At 43.9% G+C, this 21,171-nt stretch overlaps 1 protein-coding gene across 4 annotated transcripts in view; it reads right to left on the minus strand.

Annotated features, from left to right (window-relative positions):
* Nucleotides 1-433: 433 nt before the first annotated feature.
* The window catches only part of INTS8 (integrator complex subunit 8), an 80,131-nt gene continuing 59,393 nt past the window's right edge, over nt 434-21,171 (minus strand). For 3 of the 4 annotated variants that reach the window (XM_077809990.1, XM_077809989.1, XM_077809988.1), the window contains 6 exons: nt 20,108-20,211; nt 3,722-3,772; nt 2,559-2,632; nt 2,423-2,487; nt 902-945; nt 434-647 (listed from right to left, as the gene is read on the minus strand). In XM_077809990.1, coding sequence (XP_077666116.1) covers nt 531-647; nt 902-945; nt 2,423-2,487; nt 2,559-2,632; nt 3,722-3,772; nt 20,108-20,211 — 455 coding nt within the window. In that variant the 3' untranslated portion in view covers nt 434-530. The other variant, XM_077809991.1, reaches the window with a different exon arrangement.

Below are 21,171 nucleotides of genomic sequence, written 5' to 3' on the forward strand. Positions count from 1 at the left end.
TTTTAATACCCCATACTGTGCAGGTATCAATGTTTAAAACAGCATTAACCACTCCTCTGTTCACTACCTCTGCTCCTGCCATGCTTAGCTTCTGTTCTACAACAGCAAGGAGCACCTTTTTGATCAATTACATGCTTCAGGAAATCTAGAGTAAACAATTTTATAGAACTCAAAGCAAGACTCTTGATGGCAATGTGTGAGCTGTGCTTATTCAATGCACATAATCACAATAAGTAATAGCCTCTATGTACATATTTTTAATCAACTGTATTAAACTCAGCATTTTCTACTAGTTTCTTAGCTGAAGCTTGAATTCATTGCTTCAAATTGATTTAAAGCATTACATAAGTTAGTATTCCAGCTCTTCTGTATAATTTTGTAAGATAAGGGGTTTTATTGTAATATTTCATCTATTTTAAAAAACCACACAATATGCTTGTAAATATGTATTGTATAAATTTCAAATACTCAACACATGAGTTAAATAAAGTGAAATATTTTCCACTCTACACCAGCATTTATAGGAATGTTTAAAAGTAAAGTTTTGCCATTGCTTGAAGAAATTTCTTTTTTCGTCTCTGTGCAGCAAGTTGCAATACTTCTTCTGGATTGCTAGCATTCAGCTCAGTCTGGCCAATAGCTTTAATCTTTGAAATACAAAAAACAAGAATTTTTCTAATACAGGTGAACAATAAGGTTATTAGTAATAAGACAGTTTTTGCTTTAGTCCAAAGAGTAAGTATATTTCACCTTTTTATAAAGGTGAATGTTGATATGAACTGTGGAATAAGCATTAACTTTATAGTTTCAGTTAGGCCATAGAGGACTGAACAAAACTGTTAAGATGTAATTCAAAGCTAAAAAATCCCTACCACCCAACCCCTCCCCTTCTTTAACTTACTGCTATTTGTCTCTTGTCTGTCTCTCCTCTCTTATGATGGAGATCTGAACAAGAGTCAAGGAAAGTATTCATGTGTAATACAGCAACACTACAAATGAGCTGTGATCTAAAATGCAAGACACTTGCATAGTATGTCCTGAGCAATAACTGCTCTGTTAATGGCTGAGCAAGTCACAGAACAGGGTAGAAAAGTAGTTTGTGTCCAAGTTCCAGTCACATCAAAAGCTCTATACACGCTGAGCCAGCAAGTAGTAGTATAGAGGCTCCTTTCAACCCCAGCAGACCTAGACCCTGACCAAGGCTATGACACCACCACCTATTACTCCTGAGGGGACTTTGTATGCCTGCAGAAAAGCACTTTTACAGTGATTGTGACTTCTCTGTTGTAGCAAATAAATTAAGTACATGCTAGTCATGAAAAGGGGAGGGAGGTGGTGCTATGCCCTTGCCATTGCCAATTTTGCATCCTTGGGGTAGCTCCAGTTGACAGGTAGTGACTTGATGTCCAGTGAATTACTGATTGATTGCCTACTCTTGCACATGTGCTTGTGTGGGGGTAGAGGTGGCCAAGATGAACAGGGGCTTAAGGTTTATGGCCCCTGTATTTCAAACCAAATAAAGAAACCCAAAGTAGGGAAGCAATGTAGGGGGGGAACCATGGGTGTAGTGTTTTAGGGGATTCCCCCCTCCAAGTAGAGATGAGGCATGGGGGGGTATATAGAGGGTTACATGCCACTGTCTCCCCCCATTTCTGCAAGCACAGAGCTGCCCAACTGAAGGAGGCTGCATCTGAGCTCCACTGACATTAGCTGACCACCACCAGTTGTGTGCTTTCTGTGTGCTGGGAGCCTTCTTGTTCTCTGTGCAGAGTGCCCACAGTCAGGCAAGGTAAGGGGAAGAGGCAGTGGAGGTGGAATGGGGGAGTGAGAAGGGGGATGGAAAAGTGGGAGCCTGGCCAGCAGCAGGGGAATCCCACCCTGACAAACCGTACGCCTGGACCCCCCACTCCCTCAAGACCCTGCTATTGAGCCTCAACCACCTTCACCTGGATCCCCTGCAGCCAGAACTCCCCACCCCAGGCCCTTTTCATCCAGACTGCCCCACACAAACCTCTCACCCCACCCCTGGCAGAGTGGGCAGGTCCCAGGGTGTTTCACAGGTAGACCCACTCCTTGCACTGTGTCAGGGTCAGGTGCATCCTCACTACAGCATACCAAGGGAGCTGGGGGCTTCAGGGTAATCTCCCACCTCAATGCAGCCAGGGGCCTGTATGGCCCCCTGCCATGCTAGAGCCATATTTATTTATTGACAAATAAAAGTTGAAGAATTTTGCAAAATTTTAAAATATTGTGTGCATAATTTTTAGGCCCAGAATTGCCTCAAGAGTAACCTATTTATATCTACGTGTTTAGCATGAAATTTAACAGCAACTCACCTGTCAATACACTTAAGCTTTTTGTTGGTTTTTCAACATGACCCCACAAGATGCTTTTGCTTTAACTATTTCTAATGAAAGGATACATGTCAAGTATTCCAAAATGGTAACATCCCAGATGTAGTCATAGTAAGAATCCATAGCATCATGGCTGAAAGAGAATATCAATTAATTCATGGAATATGTACAGCATTTTAATTTTCAACATAAAAATGTTTTTACCTGTTTTGTTCCTGCAGTGCCTTAAATGCGGTTTTATAGTCTACTTCTCTGAGGAACTGGCATAAAATTGCTACCTGTAGGAAGAAAGACTAACTTATTTCCTTAAAGCTTGTCTCTTTTCATGCTGTAATATTGGACAAATGTTTCTCCACTATGTGGGAAATTTAATAATTACATCTAGTTTTCATAGTAAATGGCTTTTCAGTCTAAACTTAGTGTTTGCAGAATGAATCAAAATAGCAGAAGCAAGGACAGTAAATTAAGCTTTATGAAGTGGCTTTGCTCCAATTAAGGGCATAACACAGCCTTTCAAGCAAGGGTAATACCTGCAGATGCAGGAGGGAAAAGGTCAGTCAGACCTGCTAACAACTCTCTATTTTTAGTCATCTATTCCACCCCACCAGGACAATAGCTTGGTGTAGGTCCAAAAGAGATGGTGATTAGGTGCAGATTTTTAAAAAAATGCTTGCAAGTCGCAATCTTCTTGGAAGGGTAAAAGGAACTCACCTGAAGGGGTGGGGGAGGAGACAGAGGGTGACATGCCATTGATCTTTGCAGAGTTGGCTAATCCTAATTTACTTTTTCAAAGGGTGGAATCTTTGGCTGGTGGGTTCATTCTAGCGGACAGTTTTTTTTCTTTCCACAAGAGGGATCCAGATACTGTTGAGTGCAGCCCTGTTAGAATTCCTGCTCAGCCCCACTGATCTCTAGACTAGACTACCCTGTGTGGCTGTTAGGTTGAGCAGAGTCTGACTGCAGCCCTGGCAAGGATGTGCCCCCCATAATGCAAATCCCATTACATTCCCCAGCTGCTAGACTGGGCATTAAAACTCAAGGGGGTGGGGGGAGAGATTGCAAGGAAATGAATATTTTAAGATTAAAAACATGAGAAGCTTGCAGTCTTTCTGAACTCAACTAATGTACTGACTAAGTGAGTTCAGATCTAAAATTTCATTGGCTGGTTCTGAAGCATTATCACAATATTTTGATTAGTTTCCCAACTCTGTCAGGGAATTTTTATGGAAACAAAACTTCTACATTTTTAAAACCAGATTTATTTTGTTAATTTTTTTCTTTTAAAGAGTGAGTTTGGACTTAAAATAAAAATGGACAGTTATTTAAAATGAGTCCTTATTTAAACTGGCACCTGAATACATTCTTACCTGGGTGTGGCAGTTGAGCAAAGAACAGCACTTTATCATTCTTTTTATCACCTATGGAGAACGAATTCACAAGACAATTACAACAGCTTCCAAAATGCTGATGTTTACATTAAGCACTTGTTAGCAAGTTATCTGACCCAGTAAACAAATGGTAAATAATTGTACAGACATTCTTTTCTTTAAAGATAAACTGAAGAGGTTATTTACCTGTAACTGGAGGGTCTTCAAGATATGTTGTACCTATTTGGATTCCAAATGTGGGTACACATGCACCAAAATGTTTCATAGCAGTGTCCATTACCCTGCAGGTGTCGTAAGTTGCCTTGTTCTCCCATCCCAGGTTATACAATAAACGCTCTTTTATCCAGCACTTCACCAACTGGCAAAGTCTATAAACCGGCATTTCTGATCTGCACTGAAAGTCCGGTTTATAGTGTACGGAGTGCGGGGCCAGCAGGGGGCTTGGGCATGGGAGGGAGCTGGATCGGGGGGATGGGGGGGCCCCACGCTCACCTCCGGCTGCTCCCTGTCCCTGCTGCTCCTGGTGGAGGCGTGGGCAGGCAGCTCTGCAAGCAGGTGCACTGTCTCTGTCTGCAGGCGCCACCCCCGCAGCTCCCATTGGTTTGTGGTTCCTCAGGTGAGCTCCCCAACCTGTAAGGGAGGCATCTGTTGTGATCGTGGATCATGGTGTGGGAGGAGTGAAGGGGGCACTGATCAGGACCTCGGAAAGGTCGGTCCACCAGTGAAGGATGCCAACACCTGCCATAGGATCAGGACCTTGTTGTCTAGCTGGTCTGTGTCTGGTTGGTAGACGGAGAGGAGCCAGATTTGCAAGCAATGCATGTGGGGGCAGGTGTGCAGTGTCACTGAGGTACATGCCGTTATATGGCCAAGAAGGGGAGAGAGTGGTGGATGGTGGTCTGGAGCTTATGGCTGGGGTTGTGATTAGGGTTGTGAAGCAATTCGTTGGAAGGAAGACACATGCAGCAGCAGAGTCCAGCCATGCTCCAATGAAGGCAATGGTCTGGATAAGTACGAGGACCGATTTCTCTTCGCTGATACAAATGCCAAGAGAGGTGAGGAGAGCGTGGAGGGTGTGGATGGCAAAGAGGAGGGTTTAGCAGTAGCGCTCAACGAGGAGCCAGTTGTCCAGGTTAGGGAAGACTGAGTTGCCTAGAAGCTGAGTAGCTGAGTAGTTTTTGGGCATCAAAGGGCAGGTCCTCTATAGTGATCTGGACCTATTCGGTGAGCCCAGAGGACTGCATCCAGGATTGCAACACTGCTCGAGTAGCAAGTGAGCAGGCGGCCAAGTAAGCTGCGTTCATGGAGGACTGAAGACCCACCTTGGCCACCACATGGCCCTCATCAAGGAGCGATCAAGAGTCCAGGTGCTCCAGGCAGCAGGCACACCAGTGCTGGGCTCAGAGATGGAGCTTGCACCAGTAGATTCTGTTTGTGCTTCTCCTTATGCTCCATCCAGGGCAGCTTGAGTGCTGGGCACCCTTGTCTATACGCAACTTGTCTCCGGACCTGGTACAACTTGGGGAGGCAACGCTGTATTTGTGAGCAGTCCTGGACAGGGACCTGCCCTTATGCCCTGGGCCATACTACTTAGTCTCATGGCAGCGCTTGTCCAACTTCTTCAGTACCATCAGATCTGGCGCCTGAGAAGTGGACAGGGATGGGGAGGGTCTTGGTGACGGCCATTCAGGCACATGGCTTGCTCCAGTAAGAACTTCCAGAGGCGAAATTCTCTAGCCTCACGCATTTGAGGCGGGAATGATTGGCAGATGATAGAGTGGGTGACAACGTGGGCCTTGCCAAGGCAGTACAAGCCAAATTGGTGCTCACTGCTCACAGAGAAGGAGCACGGGCATGAGGCACAGTTCTTACAACTGGACATAATCCCCAGGAGAGGTCATTTCCCAAACTGGGGGAAAAACTCCAATAACCAAACTAACCTAATTACTAACACTAACAACAGGAAAACAAAACAAAACAAAATTAACTATAGCGAGACTAAGAGTGCGAAGGAACCAGGGATTCTGACTCCAGCTTTGTGGTGGTAAGAGGGGCCCCATTACAATCTCGGACAGGAGCATGAGGCAATGCATGATGTGTGCAGGTCAAAGGCCACTGCTATGAAATCTTCTGTCTCCGGCGCATAGCACACATGCGCATCCACATTTGGAATCTATGTAGGGACCATCACTCGAAGAACTAGTATTTTCCAGCAAGACACATTTATCTGCCATACCCTGATTATTTGTTTTACAAAGACTCCTTGAGACCTCACAGAATGAAATTCCTGGCCCAGGGATGAGTTATACCTTAGAAGGTACACAGACCTAATCTCCAGTGGGCTATAGCCTTTAAACATTTATTATGGTCCAGCCATTATCACCTCTCTTTACCTGCCCTCTCCCATCTATAACTAAAATTAACTACTTGGTTATGATCCCAAAACTCATGAGTCCAGCTGGCTTCCAGAGCTGCTTATCAGAAGTAGGCTGACCAGACAGCAAATGCGAAAAATCAGGACAGGGGGTGGAGGGTAGATAGGAGCCTATATAAGAAAAAGACCCCAAAATTGGGACATCTGGTCACCCTAATCAGAAGGAAGGGAGTGGGGGCTATTCTTTTACCTCCAGGGGGTCATGGCAAAGTACTGATCTCTAACTGTCAACAGCAACTGACACATGGTCCCCAACCACTCCCTAACATACTACTCACAAACATTACAATGGTTTTCAGATGAACGAGACAGAGAAATAGAGGAAGACCAAATCTAAGTCAGATACAGGGATTTAATTTCACAAGGACGTTCCATGACAGTGACTGAAGACTAAAGAACCTTCTCCATAACAAGAATACCTGCCAAATTCTGACACAAGAATTTCTGGCTCATCTTCTAGAGCAGTGTTTCTCAACCTTTTTTATACCAGGAAACAGCTTGCTGCCTTCCTAAACTATCAGGGAGATCTCAGGGACCAGCACCAGTCCATAGACTTGTTGTTGAGAAACACTGTTTTAGAGTACACCATGGAAGCCAGGGTGGATAAAAATTGATGTCTATATATATAAAAATAAATAAAAGTTTTTATACTTAGATTTTATTGTTAGTTTCATTAAATTCAATTTTTTAAATAAATCTATTTGTGACAACTAAAGTAAAGCCTAAATTTACTATAAGCTATTAAAATATTATTCAAAAATCTGCTGCATTAATATTTTGAATGTGTTAAAGGGTGCAGCTTTTTCATTACAGTGTAATCGTGAAGAACACCATATTTAACTTTTGAGATGAACGCCAGCTTTATAAATAGGGCCCTACCAACCATGAAAAACACTTCACGGACTGGGAAATCTGGTCTCCCCCCATGAAATCTAGTCTTGTCTAGGCTTTTACCCTATACTATACAGATTTCACAGGGGAGACCAGTGTTTCTCAAATTGGGGGTCCTGACCCAAAAGGGAGTTGCAAAGAGGTCAGAAAGTTATTTTAGGGGGGTTGTGGTGTTGTCACCCTTACATCTGCGTTGCCTTCAGAGCTGGGTGGCCAGAGAGCGGTGGCTACTGACTAAGAGCCCAGCTATGCAGGCAGCAGCGCAGAAGTAAGGGTGACAATACCATAACATGCCATCTTTACTTCTGTGCTGTTGCTGGCAGTGACTCTGCCTTCAGAGCTGCGTTCCTGAACAGCCGCCACCACTCTCCAGCTGCCCAGCTCTGAAGGCAGTGCCCCCCCCCCACCAGCAGCGCAGAAGTAAGGGTAGCAGTACCACAACCTACAATAAGAAAAGGAGTACTTGTGGCACCTTAGAGACTAACCAATTTATTTGAGCATGAGCTTTCTTTTCTTTTTGCGAATACAGACTAACACGGCTGTTACTCTACAACCTACAATAACCTTGCAACACCCCCTCACCCTCCACAACCTTTTTTTTAGGTCAGCACCCCTACAATTACAAAACTGACATTTCAGATTTAAATAGCTGAAATCATGATTGTCAAGGTTCCTCCCCCACTCTGAACTCTAGGGTACAGATGTGGGGACCTGCATGAAAAACCTCCTAAGCTTATCTTTACCAGCTTAGGTCAAAAATTCCCCAAGGTACAAAATATTCCACCCTTTGTCCTTGGATTGGCCGCTACCACCACCAAACTAATACTGGTTACTGGGGAAGAGCTGTTTGGACGCGTCTTTCCCCCCAAAATACTTCCCAAAACCTTGCACCCCACTTCCTGGACAAGGTTTGGTAAAAAGCCTCACCAATTTGCCTAGGTGACTACAGACCCAGACCCTTGGATCTTAAGAACAATGAACAATCCTCCCACTTGCACCACCCCTTTTCCTGGGAAATGTTGGATAAAAAGCCTCACCAATTTGCATAGGTGACCACAGACCCAAACCCTTGGATCTGAGAACAATGAAAAAGCATTCAGTTTTCTTACAAGAAGACTTTTAATAAAAATAGAAGTAAATAGAAATAAAGAAATCCCCCCTGTAAAATCAGGATGGTAGATACCTTACAGGGTAATTAGATTCAAAACAGAGAACCCCTCTAGGCAAAACCTTAAGTTACAAAAAAGATACACAGACAGAAATAGTTATTCTATTCAGCACAGTTCTTTTCTCAGCCATTTAAAGAAATCATAATCTAACACATACCTAGCTACATTACTTACTAAAAGTTCTAAGACTCCATTCCTGGTCTATCCCCGGCAGAAACCAGCATATAGACAGACACACCGACCCTTTGTTTCTCTCCCTCCTCCCAGCTTTTGAAAGTATCTTGTCTCCTCATTGGTCATTTTGGTCAGGGGCCAGCGAGGTTACCTTTAGCTTCTTAACCCTTTACAGGTGAGAGGAGCTTTCCCCTGGCCAGGAGGGATTTCAAAGGGGTTTACCCTTCCCTTTATATTTATGACAATGACGTTTACAATTTTAAAAATCCTCTGACCGTGAAATTGACCAAAATGGACATGAATTTGGTAGGCCCCTATTTATAAATGTGTCATAATGTCAAGTACTGCATTAAGTATATTATTTTTATTCTTTACAATGAATAAAAACCCAGATGGGAGACGGTCAGATCTAATTCTAAAAACATGAAGGACAGGGGGAGAGGGGGGCAGATTTCCAAGGGTATTTATGCAACTAAAAATACAGATACAAACCCAGTGGAATTTTCAAAAAAGTGTCCAAGCAGTTTAAGCACCCCAGCTGTTTAGGCACTTTTGAAAATTCTACTAGGTAGGTATTTTAGGCATTTGAATATCTTTGAAAATCTGCCCTATGGTGACCAGAAACAGTGAATCCACTAACTACAGTTACAGATACAATTTTATCATAGTGGTCACAGATATCTTGAATTCGAATGAAATCTTGAAAATAGTTGTAAAAACAGATTTGATTAGGCTCCTAAACAGAGTGGTGGTGTGGTGATCTGGAGCACAAGGTCACAGCACCACTCAGGTTTGCCCCCCATCCACCCCTCTGGAGATGGAGGGGTGCAGCAACCCCATGTGATTGGTCACAATGTGCACAGCAGGGAGCCAGACCCACCCCCGCAGGCCAGGAGCTGCCATTATGGTGTCAGAGCACCCCCACTATACTCTTGTATACGTTAACGTAGCAAAATAAAGTTACTCACCGTGTGTAGTAACTGTAGTCCTTTGATGTGTGTCCCCCTATGGGTGCTCCACTTCAAGTGTGCATGTGCCTCTTGAGCCCTTGACAGCAGCGTCTGTTTGGCCCATGCACGCGCTCTATGCAACCTCAGGCTGTGCTTTGAGGGCACACAGGGCTGTGTGGGCAAACTGCCCTCTGTCCCTTCTCTATCCAAAAGGACTAAAAAGAACAGTCCAAAGCAGAGGGGAAGGAAGGTGGGTAGTGGAGCACCCATAGGGACAAACATCTTGAAGAACAACGGTTACTGCACAAAGCGAGTAACCTTTTCTTCTTCTTCAAGTAGCGTCCCTATGGGTGCTCCACTTCAGGTGACTCAAGTAGTATCCTCACAGGAAGGGAACTTTGGAATCAAGTCCAAGACTGAAGACAGTACTGCTGAACCAAGTGCCACATTAGATCTGATGGCCTGGACCAAGGCATAGTATGTGCAGGGACTCGTCTACAGTTCCCAAGAAGAGCTTCTGACCATCAAAAATGGGAGGTCCTTACCCACATCCTGGGAATCCCAAGAACTGGAACCATGATGCCCTGGGCATGACAACTGCTTTGGAAATGGAGCTCACAGCAGTGTCTATGTCATCCAAGGGCACCTGGAGAGGGGTTCTGGCTAAAAACTGAGTCTTTACTGAACATCTTCCACAGGGGCATTTCCAGGCCATGGTTAAAGGATGCAAACTTGTTGTAATTGATGTAGTCATACTTGACCATGACGGCCTGATAGTTTACAATCTGAACCTGGAGGACGACTAGGCCTTCCATTCACAAAACGTCTAATCTTTTCTGGTCCTTGTCATAAGGAGCAGACCTGGAGTAATGCTGTCTACCCTGCTCACTTACAGTATCCCCAAGCAGGGATTTAGGAAAAGGCTGGGAGAACACAAATACTGAGTCCCTGGGGAGATCATAGTATTTTTTAATCTGCCCATTTACAAGTTGGTGGCAGGAGTTTGCCACACAGTATATGCTGGATCCAAGAACACTTCATTAACAGGTAGCTCTACCCACTTGGGTGTCATGGACTGCAAAATGTCTAGGAACTTGTGATGTGATTCTTTAACCTCCTAAAAAGGTAGCTGGAGGGTGTCAGCCACCTCTCTTCACAAGGCCCTGTAAATGGAGAAAATCGTCAGCTCTCAGTGGTGGAGGAGGCATGATTGTGTTGTCTGGAGAGGAAATAAGGGTTTGAGGGTAGTCTCTTTGTCCACCCTAGCCTCCTGTTCCTCAAAGGTCTCCTGGTGTTGGGGGTTTGGTGGAGGAGACCCTAGTTTCCTGGTGCATTGCAGCCAGATGTCTAGCAGATTGCTGCTGACAAGCCACCCAAGAACCCCGTTATGGCCATTGGGGAGGCCTATACAGGAGAGGGGGTGGTACCCAGGTCTGATCCAGCCATCCCAGATGTGGGTAAGGGTCTTTGTCAAAGTGTGGGTTCCTGTAATCATGCGGAGAGGAACCTGCACTGATGAGGAGACTGATTGAATGTTTCCTTCATCCTTCTCAATGTCTTCCAGGGGGGCAACCAGCAGAAAAGGGTGGAGAATCTTGCAGTACCGGAAAGGACTGGTAATTCAGAGACTGGGATCTCATTACCAAGAGTCCTTCAGTACCCACACCAGCTCATTTAACACTGACAAGTTCCTGGAGAAATGGCATTCCTGTGGTACCAATGCAAAAGCTGACTTGGGCAGTATCACTGGTTTGGAGCGCAAAGACGCCAGGGCTAAAGCTGCGTGTTTCAGCTAAGCCAAACGGGAAGGCACTACTGATAAATCTGAAACAGACTACGCCAATCTCAAAATGGATGGTACTGGGGACCTTTCACTGCTGTGTTTCTCCAAAGTACTCTAGGATCTCTCTGCTCCACTGATAGTCAATATGGTTTTTGTAAAGGAAAATCATGCCTCACCAATCTGCTAGAATTCTTTGAGGGGGTTAACAAGCATATGCACAAGGGGGATTCAGTGGATATAGCGTACTCAGATTTTCAGGAAGCCTTAGACAAGGTCCCTCACCAAAGGCTCTTAAGCAAAGTAAGCTGTCATGGGATAAGAGGGAAGGTCCTCTCATGGATTGGTAACTGGTTAAAAGATAGGAAACAAAGGATAGGAATAAATGGTCAGTTTTCAAAATGGAGAGAGGTAAATAGTGGTGTCCCCCATTGGTCTGTACTGAGACCAGTCCTATTCAACATATTCATAGATGATCTGTTGGAAAAACGGGTAAACAGTGAGGTGGCAAAATTTGCAGATGATACAAAACTACTCAAGATAATTAAGTCCCAAGCAGACCGTGAAGGGCTACAAAAGGATCTCACAAAACTGGGTGACTGGGCAACAAAATGGCCGATGAAATTCTATGTTGATAAATGTAAAGTAATGCACATTGGAAAACAATCTCAACTGTAGATATAAAATGATGGGGTCTAAATTACAGATACTACTCAAGAAAGATCCTGGAGTCATTGTGGATAGTTCTCTGAAAACATCCACTCGATGTGCAGCGGCAGTCAAAAAAGCTAACAATGTTAGGAATCATTAAGAAAGGGAAAGATAATAGGACAGAAAATATCATATTGCCTCTATATAAATCCATGGTATGCCCACATCTTGAATACTGCATGCAGATGTGGTTGCCCCATCTCAAAAGAGATATACTGGAATTGGAAAAGTTTCAGAAAAGGGTAACAAAAATGATAAGGGGTATGGAACGGCTGATATATGAGTAGAGATTAATAAGACTGGGACTTTTCAGCTTGGAAAAGAGACGACTAAGGGGGATATGATTGAGGTCTATAAAGTCATGACTGGTGTGGAGAAAGTAAATAAGGAAATGTTATTTACTCCTTCTCATAACACAAGAACTAGGGGTCACCAAATGAAATTAATAGGCAGCAGGTTTAAAAACAAACAAAAGGAAGTATTTTTTCACACAACACAGTCAACCTGTGGAACTCCTTGCTAGAGGACGTTGTGAAGACCAAGACCATAACAGGATTAAAAAAAACTAGAAAAGTTCATGGAGGATAGGTCCATCAATGGTTATTAGCCAGGATGGTCAGGTATGGTGTCCCCATCTTCTGGCAAACAGAGGCTAGGAATGGGCAAGAGTGGATGGATCACTGTTCTGCTTATTCCCTCTGGAGCACCTGGCATTGGCCACTGTCGGAAAACAGGCTACTGTACTAGATGGATCTTTGGTCTGACCCAGTATTGCCATTCTTATGATATCAGAGGAAGAGTCTTTTGTCTCCATGGTACCAAGTCAAAAAGCCAAGGACTCTGACACCACAGACCTTGTTCGCAGGAGATCGGGACTTCTTGGGAGCTGGCTCCTTGTGGGGGGAGACCAAGTTCCTCTTTGGAGCCTTCCCTGCACCCTCAGAGATCTTCCCCTTCTTAGGCAAGACCTTAGTTGAAGTTGAAGGTGTACACGATCTGTCTGGAGACAGATGTGTTTTCGGGGTAAAGGGATAGACTCTGAAATGGATTGAAGGGAGTGATCCATTATCAACAGCTTCAGGTTGGTCTCCTGATTCTTCGGACCTCTAGATTTTAGAGCCAGGCAGAAGTTACACTCTGGGGCGATCTAAATGTATCGGTTGCTTGGGAGAGTGCCAGATTGGCCATCACTGATTGGGATACCCTCCCAACAAGGGAGGCTGCATTTGAAACCTGGCAAGCCAGGCATGCCCAACCAGGCCAAATAAGCTCCCTGGAAAAAAGGTTGGGGGAGACAAAGGTGAAGAGGAAAAACCGAAACCTCAACTATCTATCTAATTCTATACTAACAACAAACAAACACTAAACAACTACAAAGCATGCTGAGGCACGCACAAGGTGGACAAACTAGAGCTCCGTCTCAGGCAGAGGCAGTAGAGAAGGAACTCAGGGCAGTTCACCCAAAAAGAACTATATACTCTTGGAGCATGGCATAAAGTTGTACAGAGTGCATGCGTGGGACAGATGGTGCTAACAGAAAATCTCTTCTCAAGGGCTTGAGACACACACATGTACCTGAAGTGGAGCTCACACACAGACATTACTCAAAGAAGAAACTGTATTATTTGCTGAACTTTCACATGACTTATTTTTCCCCTGCACCTTTGCTGTGAAATTTACTAAAAGTGTCTATGCCAAAAATCATAGCCTTAACTAAATTAATACTTCAGTAAATCAGTTAAGTTTTAAATGCAAACTATGTTTTGATATGTTTTTTTCCTTATGTATCCAGCCATTTAAGGTAGTTTAATTCAACTAATAAATAAAATCTTAAAATACTGTTTTTGATTAGTTTTTAGAGTAGCAGCCGTGTTAGTCTGTAGCCGCAAAAAGAAAAGGATGACTTGTGGCACCTTAGAGACTAACAAATTTATTCGAGCATAAGTTTCGTGAGCTACAGCTCACTTCATCAGATGCATTCCTCACCAGATTTGCTGTTCTGGTTCTGTTCCTGATGGCTTGTAGTCCATCTTTGTGTGGAATGAAAAGCTTATGCTCAAATAAATTTGTTAGTCTCCAAGGTGCCACAAGTCCTCCTTTTCTTTTTGTTTTTGATTATTTTTTGAATTTCAGTTTCCATCCACATGCAGCTTGACACAAATTCACAGTAAAAAAAACCCATCAAGTAAATAAGTGTGTCCGTCACCATTTTCTATCATAATTAAAAAGTAAAAATTAAGAATCTCAATAAATATATGCTAAACTCTAAGTGTTTAAATAGATGTGTATAGATAGTACCAAATTTAGTGTAAAATCTGCATTTGGTTGTAAATTGACATGTTTTAATGCTTATAACAATCAGTAAGAACAAAAATAAGGAAAATAAGTATGAATGGAACACAAGATTAAAAATTATTTACATAACCATTAGGCAATTTAGATCAATCTATCCTGATGGAAGCTATAATAATCTGCTAGGCTAAATTTAATAGAGCCCAGACTTAAGGAGGCAAACACATGGACATTCTGTTGAGAGGCTAAGGCTCTAAGGCTATGTCTACACAGCAATTAACCCTAGGGTTAGTGGGACTCGAATCAGCTGACCCATGTCAGGGAGCCCCAGGCTTGAGCATCTACATTACATTTTAAACCTAGGTCAGGGATTCTCAAAACCTCATTGCATCACGATCCTCTTCTGATAACAAAAATTACGACGTGACTCCAGGAGGGGGTCTGAAGCCTGAGCCCGCCCAAGCCCCACGGTCCAGGATGAGGGGCCAAAGCAAAACCCTGAGGCCCACCGCCCTATGCGACCCACAGTTTGAGAACCACTGACCTAGGTTAAGGATTTGCTGACCTGTGCTTGAACCTGGGGCTCTGGCATCCACATTGCAGTGCACAGACCTGAGTCAAAGTAACTCTGTCCTAGTGAGCCTAGCGCCTCCCGCCTAGTATTGACACACTAGCCCTACAAATGTGTTGCACTGTGGGGAAACTCTACTGCCCACCCTTTTTCCGAACTGAGACAGTACTATTGATGGGACTCAAGTGCCCATAAGTAGCGCAAGTACATAAATTGCACAATTAGCTCCTTTGGTGGCTGGCTCAGTACAATGTCTGCAGTTTGAGAAGGCTTTATATTGAACTACCATCTAATCTGAGAATTGGGCTTTCCACCTCTAGGTGGAGTCACATTGCCATGTGCATCTATCTGTTCAGAGGATAATTAGGACACTCAGACTCCAGGGCAGTCAAACTATTAAAATGAAACTTTTGCAATTCTTAATTTTTAAAATGGTATGTTCAATGAAGGTGTTTTTCTTGTTTTTTTAATTTATTTTTATTTATTTTTATTTGTTTTGAAGTTTTAAGTCAAACACAGGTTTCAAAGGAAAAACACACCCACCCAGCCTGGCTGCTGCCAGCTGTAGCCTGGTGAAGTGCATCCCCAGGGAAGAGCTAAAGGATCCCCAGGAGGCTGTGGGGAAGTTTAGGGGCTGACTCCCATGTGCCACCCTCACAGTACACACTGTCTGGGCACGCCTGCATATACAGCCCCAGGGAGTGGAGTGGGGACCAAGTGGCTCCCTGCCAGGGAGGGGGAGCGGCCTAGGTGTTGGGGGTCATCCCTTGCATGGCCATGCTGAGCCAGGAGCTTTGTTCGTTCCTGTCCCTGCAAGGAAGCTACTTAGTCTCCACTCAACTCTCTGCCCCCATATCTCCTTGGGGCTGCATGTGCAGGGGCACACAGACAGCGTGCACAAAAAATCTGGCTGCACTCTTGTGAACACGAAGCAGCTCTCTTTGCAAAAAAGCATCTTCTCATCGGTCTCCACTGAATATCCCACAGGCTCTCTGATAGCATGCTTGCAGACTGGTGTTCAGCAGACATTGGGTTAACGCTGATCTGAGCCGCTCCATTTGCAAAGGGAGGTGTGGCTTCTGTTTGTAATATGGAGTGCAGTAGACTGCACCACAGATTGTTGGTGTAGAGAGGTCTAACGAAGTTGCCCCAAGGAACTTTGGGATACATCCAGATGACTTCCGGGACCAGAGTCAAGCCGGGGCTGCATACATACAGGAAAGCAATAGGGCTTGGACTCTAGGTTAACAATTGGCATGTGGATGCAATGGGGGTTAGGCTTGAGCCCAGGCTCACACTGCTGTGTAGATATACCATAAAACATTATTCCCAAAAGAGGACAAGTTACAGTCCTACCCTCACCACCCTGAGGCCATGTTATAAGGCACCATTGTTCACCACGGCATTCCCCAAAGAAAGTGTGACTTTGTGGTCAAAGACAGAAGCCTATGGTTATACTTCGAGTAGGTGAAGGAACTGCTCTCACTATTTATATAATCCATATCCAGTGCTCATCTTGTACAGTATAGGTGTAGTTTAGAAATGCATAGATACATTTTAAAATTGTTAACTATACATTACAAACTTTGTAAAAGGTTGATTATTAGTTTGCTGATGTATAATTGCATAAATATTCTGATGATTCCACTCAGCTATATATAAATCCAACATCAGTTAGTCTGCTTTCCATTAGTAGTTTGAGCATATAATCTCTACAAGTTACTTAAAATATGAGTAAAAAGATATACCCACCCACCCACCTGTGCATCAGCACAGTAGAAACCTGCAGACTTTGAGTTTCAAGCAATGAAGGTTTCAGAGTAACAGCCGTGTTAGTCTGTATTCGCAAAAAGAAAAGGAGTACTTGTGGCACCTTAGAGACTAACCAATTTATTTGAGCATGAGCTTTCGTGAGCTACAGCTCACTTCATCGGATGCATACCGTGGAAACTGCAGCAGACTTTATATATACACAGAGAATATGAAACAATACCTCCTCCCACCCCACTGTCCTGCTGGTAATAGCTTATCTAAAAGTGATCATCAGGTTGGGCCATTTCCAGCACAAATCCAGGTTTTCTCACCCTCCACCCCCCCACACAAATTCACTCTCCTGCCGGTGATAGCCCATCCAAAGTGACAACTCTTTACACAATGTGCATGATAATCAAGTTGGGCCATTTCCTGCACAAATCCAGGCTCTCTCAACCCCCACCCCCCTCCCAAAAACCACACACACAAACTCACTATCCTGCTGGTAATAGCTCATCCAAAGTGACCATTCTCCCTACAATGTGCATGATAATCAAGTTGGGCCATTTCCTGCACAAATCCAGGCTCTCTCACCCCCCACCCCCCTCCCAAAAACCACACACACAAACTCACTATCCTGCTGGTAATAGCTCATCCAAAGTGACCATTCTCCCTACAATGTGCATGATAATCAAGGTGTGCCATTTCCAGCACAAATCCAGGTTTTCTCACATCCCCCCCACCCCCATACACACACAAACTCACTCTCCTGCTGGTAATAGCTCATCCAAACTGACCACTCTCCAAGTTTAAATCCAAGTTAAACCAGAACATCTGGGGGAGGGGGGGGTAGGAAAAAACAAGAGGAAATAGGCTACCTTGCATAATGACTTAGCCACTCCCAGTCTCTATTTAAGCCTAAATTAATAGTATCCAATTTGCAAATGAATTCCAATTCAGCAGTTTCTCGCTGGAGTCTGGATTTGAAGTTTTTTTGTTTTAAGATAGCGACCTTCATGTCTGTGATTGCGTGACCAGAGAGATTGAAGTGTTCTCCGACTGGTTTATGAATGTTATAATTCTTGACATCTGATTTGTGTCCATTTATTCTTTTACGTAGAGACTGTCCAGTTTGACCAACGTACATGGCAGAGGGGCATTGCTGGCACATGATGGCATATATCACATTGGTGGATGTGCAGGTGAACGAGCCTCTGATAGCATGGCTGATGTTATTAGGCCCTGTGATGGTGTCCCCTGAATAGATATGTGGGCACAATTGGCAACGGGCTTTGTTGCAAGGATAAGTTCCGGGGTTAGTGGTTCTGTTGTGTGGTATGTGGTTGTTGGTGAGTATTTGCTTCAGGTTGCGGGGCTGTCTGTAGGCAAGGACTGGCCTGTCTCCCAAGATTTCTGAGAGTGTTGGGTCATCCTTTAGGATAGGTTGTAGATCCTTAATAATGCGTTGGTGGGGTTTTAGTTGGGGGCTGAAGGTGACGGCTAGTGGCGTTCTGTTATTTTCTTTGTTAGGCCTGTCCTGTAGTAGGTAACTTCTGGGAACTCTTCTGGCTCTATCAATCTGTTTCTTTACTTCTGCAGGTGGGTATTGTAGTTGTAAGAAAGCTTGACAGAGATCTTGTAGGTGTTTGTCTCTGTCTGAGGGGTTGGAGCAAATGCGGTTGTATCGCAGAGCTTGGCTGTAGACGATGGATCGTGTGGTGTGGTCAGGGTGAAAGCTGGAGGCATGCAGGTAGGAATAGCGGTTAGTAGGTTTCCGGTATAGGGTGGTGTTTATGTGACCATTGTTTATTAGCACTGTAGTGTCCAGGAAGTGGATCTCTTGTGTGGACTGGACCAGGCTGAGGTTGGTGGTGGGATGGAAATTGTTGAAATCATGGTGGAATTCCTCAAGGGCTTCTTTTCCATGGGTCCAGATGATGAAGATGTCATCAATATAGCGCAAGTAGAGTAGGGGCTTTAGGGGACGAGAGCTGAGGAAGCGTTGTTCTAAATCAGCCATAAAAATGTTGGCATACTGTGGGGCCATGCGGGTACCCATAGCAGTGTCGCTGATCTGAAGGTATACATTGTCCCCAAATGTGAAATAGTTATGGGTAAGGACAAAGTCACAAAGTTCAGCCACCAGGTTAGCCGTGACATTATCGGGGATAGTGTTCCTGACGGCTTGTAGTCCATCTTTGTGTGGAATGTTGGTGTAGAGGGCTTCTACATCCATAGTGGCCAGGATGGTGTTATCAGGAAGATCACCGATGGATTGAAGTTTCCTCAGGAAGTCAGTGGTGTCTCGAAGGTAGCTGGGAGTGCTGGTAGCGTAGGGCCTGAGGAGGGAGTCTACATAGCCAGACAATCCTGCTGTCAGGGTGCCGATGTCTGCGCTACCAGCACTCCCAGCTACCTTTGAGACACCACTGACTTCCTGAGGAAACTTCAGCCCCGCAACCTGAAGCAAATACTCACCAGCAACCACATACCACACAACAGAACCACTAACCCAGGAACTTATCCTTGCAACAAAGCCCGTTGCCAATTGTGCCCACATATCTATTCAGGGGACACCACCACAGGGCCTAATAACATCAGCCACACTATCAGAGGCTCGTTCACCTGCACATCCACCAATGTGATATATGCCATCATGTGCCAGCAATGCCCCTCTGCCATGTACATTGGTCAAACTGGACAGTCTCTACGTAAAAGAATAAATGGACACAAATCAGATGTCAAGAATTATAACATTCATAAACCAGTCGGAGAACACTTCAATCTCTCTGGTCACGCAATCACAGACATGAAGGTCACTATCTTAAAACAAAAAAACTTCAAATCCAGACTCCAGCGAGAAACTGCTGAATTGGAATTCATTTGCAAATTGGATACTATTAATTTAGGCTTAAATAGAGACTGGGAGTGGCTAAGTCATTATGCAAGGTAGCCTATTTCCTCTTGTTTTTTCCTACCCCCCCCCCCCCCCGATGTTCTGGTTTAACTTGGATTTAAACTTGGAGAGTGGTCAGTTTGGATGAGCTATTACCAGCAGGAGAGTGAGTTTGTGTGTGTATGGGGGTGGGGGGGATGTGAGAAAACCTGGATTTGTGCAGGAAATGGCCCAACTTGATTATCATGCACATTGTGTAAAGAGTTGTCACTTTGGATGGGCTATCACCGGCAGGAGAGTGAATTTGTGTGGGGGGGTGGAGGGTGAGAAAACCTGGATTTGTGCTGGAAATGGCCCAACCTGATGATCACTTTAGATAAGCTATTACCAGCAGGACAGTGGGGTGGGAGGAGGTATTGTTTCATATTCTCTGTGTATATATAAAGTCTGCTGCAGTTTCCACGGTATGCATCCGATGAAGTGAGCTGTAGCTCACGAAAGCTCATGCTCAGATAAATTGGTTAGTCTCTAAGGTGCCACAAGTACTCCTTTTCTTTAAGCCATGAAGGAAATATATTTATATCTATGTCATTTAAAATAGCTAAATATCCATACATTCAGACATTCAATATATTAACTTATGTGGTCAGATAAGGTCCACCCCTGATTAGCGTACAGTTGTCTCATGTCTACGAATCCAGAAGAGTATTTCCAGTGTGCCAAATATTTTAACAACATTACTCACCTGGTCTGTGTATACATCAGGCGATACCATCTTATTAAAGAAATCAGAGCATACTGCTCCTGCTTGAAGGTAATAATGAAGGGCTGCTGAATATTGATTTGTTGCTACAACGGGGAGGAAAAAGTTAGAATAACCTCAGAAATCAAAATGTAAACAATTGTAACAGCTTACAGAATTATTCACACTAATATTTAATACATCCATACACAAAATGGTGACAAACTTTAAAGTTCACTGCAGTTTAATTCTACTTGAAGAATTACTCATCACCCAGGTATAAATGCATACATGTATATGGTCATGGCAATACTGTAACCACTATGTGATAAGACATTCTGCTATGAATACGTGAAACACTTAGATTACTCAGTAAGGCTCATTAACAACCATGAAGCCAAGAGTTTTAAGCAAGTTTCTCTTAATTATTTTTCATGTTTTAAAAAGTTTTCACTCTGATGAGTTGGGGAGGGCAGGGGGACTTTTTAAAAATAGTTTAATTTGTACCACTATGTTGGCCCAGGGGGTTAATTTATTTGCCACACTTCTACCTCACCCTGAATTAGTTCTCTGCCACACGCAGGGGCTTCCAACATGCACCATTTGTAATATCAGAGCACCAACACACTGCCACAGCTGGACTGAAGACTGTCAGCAGGTGCTGCTATAGATTTTTATTTCAAACATTCAAGGCCATAGTCAAGGTTTCACAGAAGGTTAGTGGTCTCAAAGGGGATTTACAGGGTCCAGGATGGAAATAACAGTCAAATGGCAGCTCAGGTATGGGGTGACAGGAATAAGCAAATGGAGCTAGAAATCAGATTGTAGATTTTGAACTCTGGCATTTTATCCATATTAGAGAATGTTGACATTCCCAGTAACTGCAAGCACCTGAAATGCTTATTCATACACTGTTGTACTCCTAATATTGCACAGATGTTCCTAGTACATCATCAGCTCAAAAAAGAATCTTGTAAATGTCTCCCTGCACTAATTCAGTTCAAACTATTGGACAGATGTGGACAGAAATGGCAAATATTGTCACTGAACTACTCTATTTGATTTTC

This window comes from Eretmochelys imbricata, chromosome 2 (assembly GCF_965152235.1).
Source record: "Eretmochelys imbricata isolate rEreImb1 chromosome 2, rEreImb1.hap1, whole genome shotgun sequence".
NCBI classification, from domain to species: Eukaryota; Metazoa; Chordata; order Testudines; family Cheloniidae; genus Eretmochelys; species Eretmochelys imbricata.